Source organism: Galleria mellonella, unplaced genomic scaffold (genome assembly GCF_026898425.1).
Source record: "Galleria mellonella isolate WM207_F2 unplaced genomic scaffold, CSIRO_AGI_GalMel_v1 utg35, whole genome shotgun sequence".
In the NCBI taxonomy this organism is placed as follows: Eukaryota; Metazoa; Arthropoda; class Insecta; order Lepidoptera; family Pyralidae; genus Galleria; species Galleria mellonella.
In genome coordinates this window covers 1634213-1640598 of record NW_026442082.1, presented here as the reverse complement: position 1 = coordinate 1640598, position 6386 = coordinate 1634213, and the positions used below count along the sequence as shown (strand labels likewise).

General features: G+C 32.1%; 2 protein-coding genes across 2 annotated transcripts; both read right to left on the bottom strand.

The window, feature by feature from the left end:
- Positions 1–2577, bottom strand: LOC113514524 (uncharacterized). Its single transcript, XM_031908197.2, has 2 exons — positions 2262–2577; positions 1–914 (listed from the first exon to the last, which is right to left on the bottom strand). The coding sequence occupies exons 1-2, from the start codon at positions 2437–2439 to the stop codon at positions 103–105; spliced, it is 990 nt and encodes a 329-aa protein (XP_031764057.2). The 5' UTR covers positions 2440–2577; the 3' UTR covers positions 1–102.
- LOC128201101 (uncharacterized) lies at positions 2497–3737 on the bottom strand. The gene is made up of 2 exons (XM_052896818.1): positions 3138–3737; positions 2497–2547 (listed from the first exon to the last, which is right to left on the bottom strand). The coding sequence occupies exons 1-2, from the start codon at positions 3735–3737 to the stop codon at positions 2497–2499; spliced, it is 651 nt and encodes a 216-aa protein (XP_052752778.1).
- Between the last annotated feature and the right edge of the window lie 2649 nt (positions 3738–6386).

The window sequence follows — 6386 nt, the reverse complement described above, 5'->3', positions numbered from 1 at the left end:
AATTGACTTATAATCACCATCAAACTTTACACTAAAACTATATTGTATGAGATGGACATAGGAACATGAATGATAAAATAAAGTCGAGATAAAAATATATTTTCAAGTGTTATGGTCTTCTGAATTTGTACCCGTGGGACTATGGCATTTTCGGAATGAGGAAGGTGAATTAGAATTCGACGAGCTTGATGTATTATTTACAGAACCGCTAGCTACAGAATCGGGGCTTGACAGCTGTAAATGTCGAGCATTTCTTATTTTCTTTTTACGGCCACAATGCGGTGATTCATCTTGAGAATTTTCAGGAGAATATTCAACTTTCAATCTTTTTTGTAAGGTAATATTGTGCGACGATTGTTTCGGAGGTTCATATGGCAACGGATCAGTATAAACCTGATAAAAATCGCTTTGAGGAAATGAAAAGCGACGTATAACATTCAAAATATCAATCTTAGCATTAAGTTTCGCTTCATCGCTCATTTTCTTTAACGATTTTACTAATGAGATGCAAAAAGATCTGTCTTCGTCGTCGGCTTCCTCTTGGTCAGAGCTATTTTTAGGTTTTGGTTTTAAAACTTGTTCATGTTTTTCTATGGATGTGATTTTACCTTTTTTATTCCTTTTCAAGTTTTGTATTTTTTTATTTTTCCTTTGATACATAATAGTCTTTGATTTTTTACTTGTACTTGGAGTACTGTCTGATCCTTCCTCGTCCGTTTCCCGTTGAGACGCTCTGTCACCAGATGTTATACTATCAGAGTAATTAATAGTAGCTTTAAGAAATTGTAACTGTGTATAATATCTATATATTTTCTTTGTTTGTGTAGCTAGTCCACATTTTATTTTTTTCTGAATTTGAAATTCTCTTCGAAAATTATCTCGGATGTGCTTCCATTTGAGTTGAATATCCCTACCTAAAACAATATGTAAAATATGATTATTTTCTAACTTACTGTAGTACCAAATTGGTCAAAATTAAAAAAAAAGTTATTATTACTTTAGAACACTCCTTTATTAGCGAAGTGGCGACTCTACAGCATAAGTAATAATAATATGAGTCATCATCATCGTATCAGCTGTTATCTGCCCACTGACGAACATAGGCCTCCCACATAGACTATAAGAATTTATATTTAGAAAGGATTATAAGGAACGGGGCCATTCCTTATGACTGTTGTTGCTACTGTTGTTGTCAGTAGTTGCCACACTTGGTGGGCGGGTTTTTTTTGATGGGTGAAAATGGTATGGTAACCCCGCCTGCGCTGACGGGATACGCTAGCGGAGCACCAGTGACGGGTGATAGATGAGAATGAAAACAGGCCAGTTCGCCCATCATGATGAGTTCATCAGGAATAAACCATGATAGTTTCCAGGGAGAACCGCGAGGAGGTTGATCTGGTTGGATATATTGCTAGCAATAGGATTCTCAGTCTCCATTACTAACAATCCCTTTCTCTCCGAATCTCCCCGATAGGGGAAGACCTATGTTTAGTAGATGTGGGTGATCATGGACGGCGGTAGTCACTTACCATCAGGTGAGCCGCATGCTTGTTTGCCCCCTGTGTTGTAAAAAAAATATTATAGTTAACGGCTGATATGATGCTGACGATGTCTAGTTTAAATTAAGTTGGAAGTTAAAGATGATTAATGATAATCTTACTAAAAAATCTTATTAATATAATAATAGTGTAACTAAATGACGTCTGTACATAGGAAATATTTAAGAAAAATTAATATCAGAGATCTGATAAGATTCTGTTAACACGTACGAAGCAGCAGGCAAAAAGAAAGTGTGAAAAAAAAAGTTAGAAAAAACTAAATATTTAGAATATATGATAGATTAGTGTTTTATCATAATAATATCTTTCGTTCATGGTTAAGTAAATAAAAAGTTACGTTAATTTATACAGATGATATAAACAAATTAAGAAAGTTAAAGAACGCTATCTAATTTCAAATAATGAAACTATTACAATTTATGCGTGGTATTAAATAAAATTTATATTACAAAAATGACGTTGAAATCGTCTGTTATTTTGTCATTTGAAGAATTTTCTTAATTCTGACTATCACGCAGACGAAGACGCGAGAATGACTAACTTTTAGTTTAAATATTATAATTGGGGTTCTTCAAAAAACGGATAACAAAGTTTCGTCAGGGTCGGTAACGCGCGCGTATCATAAGGTGGGCCGTATGCTTGTTTGGCACCTTAATGGTTTAAAAAATTGTGTATTTATTATGAAAATATGGCAACACTTACATATAATATCTTTTTCTCTTTCGTCGATAGATTCCCAGTCTGGTATAATTTTTGAGCAGATTTCTAACCACATATCTTCCTTTCGACGCCTATTCGTATATTCTGGTAAAGATTTATCATATAATACTGGTCTCGACTTTATTTCTTGTATAAACTGTTCAACATCAATTGACGCCATATTTATGATTTTGAGTTTTAGTGCAAAATGTAATCACACAAAAAATAAACGCCAGCATCAGAACGCCACTAAACAACGAAGCGCTCGTTTTTTTGACGTTTCAAGGCTCTGCGTCAATACTAATTTCGTAGCGTTTTAAAAACGCTGTCAGTGTTGCCAACTCTCACTTAATTAAAATGTTTATTTGTATACAATTACAGAAAGTAATAGGAAAGCACTGGAGGGGGTTGTTGTGATTTTACGAAATAATACAATAAAGAATTATTTCCGTATCAACGTATATTCGATACCAATTTTAGACAACTGCAAAACAATAGAAGAACTATATTTAAATTAAGAACTATTTCTTTTTCACCCTCTCCTAATTTTTACGTTTACGTGAAAATTATAACAGATAAACATACATTTTACTATTACAATAAATGTCACACTTTTCACGTGACAGTTTAACTTTTTACGAATTAGCACAACTTAATACAAGTATTATTATATATAAGAAGTTACATTACTATAATGACAAAAAACAATATTAAATAACAAACTTAGCAAATACTTGAGATCAATAAACTTTTATGTTTGTTAAATTTTATTTTATTCAATGCTTTTGTAAATATATCTGCAATTTGTATTTCTGTTGGACAATAGGCAATGCTAAATTCATTATTTTGATACAACTCGTGTATATAATGATAACGAACGTCTATGTGCTTGGACTTCTTATTAAACACACCATTTTTAATTAATGCAATAGCGCTTTGATTGTCAATATGAAATGAAAGTTTTATATCAATATTCAGATCTTTAAGAAGAGATTTTATAAACATAGCCTCCTTACAATATTCAGCTGCAGATATAAATTCTGCTTCTGTAGAAGACAACGATACAATTGGCTGTCTTCTGGAGCACCATGAAATAGGACCACCTGACATCATTAAAACATAGCCCGTTGTACTACGCCTTGTTTTAAGATCGCTCGCATAATCTGAATCACAGAAAGCGGTAAGTTTTAGATCTGAACCGAATTTGTAGCACAAACCTTCTTCTAAAGTACCAGAAAGATATCTAAAAATTCTTTTTATGGCAATTATATCCTTCTTTTCAGGATTCTCCATACACCTACTAGCTTTACTAACAGCAAATGCTATATCTGGCCGAGTTCTGGTCGATAAATACAAGAGACTTCCTACGGCTTCTCTATAAGGATAATTTGATTTTTCTTCTCCATAGTACTCTATTTCTCCATCTGACTCTATTTCACCCTCTCCTACGGGTGTGGGAACTGGTTTACATTTATCCATATTAAACTTTTTTAAAAGTGTTTTTGTATATTCAGTTTGAGTCAAATGCCAACCTACTTCATTTACTTTTAACTCCATACCTAGATACAAAGAGGGTTCATTATAAGACGTAATCTCAAATTTCTCATTCAATTTACGATGCAATTGCGTTAATTCTTCTGTTTTACCAATTACTACTCCATCATCAACATAAATAGCTAATAAAATTGACGCATCTTGGTTTTTATATATACATGGCTCATTTTTTAATTGATTAAATCCTAATTCTTTTATTTTTTCATTGAACTTTTCATACCATCTTTTAGGAGACTGTCTAAGTCCGTATAATGACTTCAATAACTTACAAACTTTATTTTTTTGAATCATATTGTACTCCCTTAGGAATTTTCATGAAAACTTGCTCGTCTTCCCTTAAATTTCCATTAAGAAACGCTGTTTTTACATCGAACGTCATTAATTTGTAGTTCTTGGCTGCGGCTATAGCAAACAAAGTTTTAATAGCATTTTGAGATGCAACTGGACTAAATATATCATCATAATCTACCTCTTGTTGTTCATTTCCTCTAACTACTAGTCTGGCTTTATGTTTTCCGTTTTCTTTAATTCTGAACACCCATTTATTAGAAAGTATTTTATGTCCTTTCGTCTCAGTTTTATCTACTATTTTCCAAACATTATTTTCTTGTAAAGAATTCAGTTCACTTTCTATAGCCTTTTCCCATTGCTCTTTTTCAGAACTTTTCAATGCTTCTTCGTAAGTAAGCAAAACATAATCCTTATATTTTTCTGGTAATTTTTTAGTTCTTTTTGATGTTATTATTGTTTCTTCAGCCTCTCTTTGTCCCGTTTCTTCTAAAATTCTTTTCTCTGCCTCTTTTTCTTCTTGTGGTATTACTTCTTCAATTTGATCATCTTGGTTATTTGAGTAGACTTTTACATTAATAGTTTCAGGTTTTGTAATTATTTCGGTGTTTATATTTTTACTATTTCTTTTTACGAATGTGATATCTCTCGCAACTATAACTTTTCTATTAACATCGTCCCAAAGTCTGTATCCGTTATTTGTATATCCGATCATCCTATATTTTATTGCTCTGGTTTCCAATTTTTTAGTTGATGGCAATTTTTTAGCGAAGGCATCACACCCAAATTCACGAATATTCGAAAGATTTGGTAGCTTTCCATTCCATAGTTTGAAAGGAGTTTTATTATTTATAGACTCACTTGGTAGTCTATTGAGTAAATATACGCTACAATAAAGAGCTTCACCCCACATTTCTTTTTCCATTTCAGCCATAAACAGCAATGAACGTATTTTTTCATTTAAGGTTCTATTTAAACGTTCGGCTTTACCATTTAATTGAGGACAATATGGTATTGAGTAATCTAGTTTTATTCCTTTTTCCTTACAATACATTCTAAAATTATTTGAAGTATACTCACCACCATTGTCACAACGAACTGTCACAACTTTCAAGTTGGTTTCACGTTCTGCTTCTGCAATAAAATTCTTTAAACAAGTAGAAACCTCGCTTTTAAATTTTAGTAGAAAAACCTTAGTGTAATGGCTATAGTCATCCAAAACAGTTAAAAAATATCTATTACCATTCCACGTTTCCATCTCAAAAGGACCACAAACATCTGTATGTAATATTTCTAGTTTTCTGCTGGCTCTAGTTCTTACGGTATTGAAAGGCAGTCTAGTTTGTTTAGCTTTTATACATACTTCACAACTTGCCTTCATACCTTCCTCATTTTCTATTTTTACACCATCCGCTACATTAGGTAAAATTTTTAAAATATTCTCACCTGGATGTCCTAATTTTCTATGCCAATTTTCTGCAGAATTATCATTTTCCTTTAATAAATATACTTGTTCTTCTATTTTTACTTCTTTTTCTAATTTAACTACAAATAAACCTGAGTCTTCTTTCTTACCAGTTATTACTTTACCATTGCTGCGAATCTCTACACCATGTTTATTAAATAGAACGGAACCACCATTCCTAACAATCTCTGGAACAGATAATAAATTACGCGAAAGATCCGGCACACATAATACATTTGTTACATCACATTTAGTTCCAATAAAATCACCTACATATTGTGACTTCATATTAACATCTTTCTTAGCTATACCAACATCAATAGTCTTAGGTTTGATATTAGAAAGTAAAGTTTTGTCATTGACCATATGTACAGTACAACCAGAGTCGAGAACAAAACTTTCTGACATTTTAATTGTATTACGGCTAGAGGCTAAAAAAAGCAACATTATTATCGTACTTATTTTTTCTAAAAAAACAATCTTTCTCTTTGTGGTTAGTTTTCTTACAAATTTTACAGTATAAAGAATTTTTACAAAATTTAGCTATATGACCGAACTTATTACATTTAAAACATCTATTAGAAGAATGTGAGGTTATTGTCTGACTATTATTACCTTCTTTTTTCGGCATTCTACCTTTATTTCCTGCAGCTAGGGCCACTGATTGCACACTCTCCTTCTTCCTTTCTTCTTCTTTTACTAATCTCAATCTTAAATCCTTTAACGTTCTTTCTTCTCTAGGAGTACTTTCCCACGCAGTAACAAACGGTTGGTATGATTCAATATTCGAAAAAATGTTTAATATTTTGGATTCTACTAAC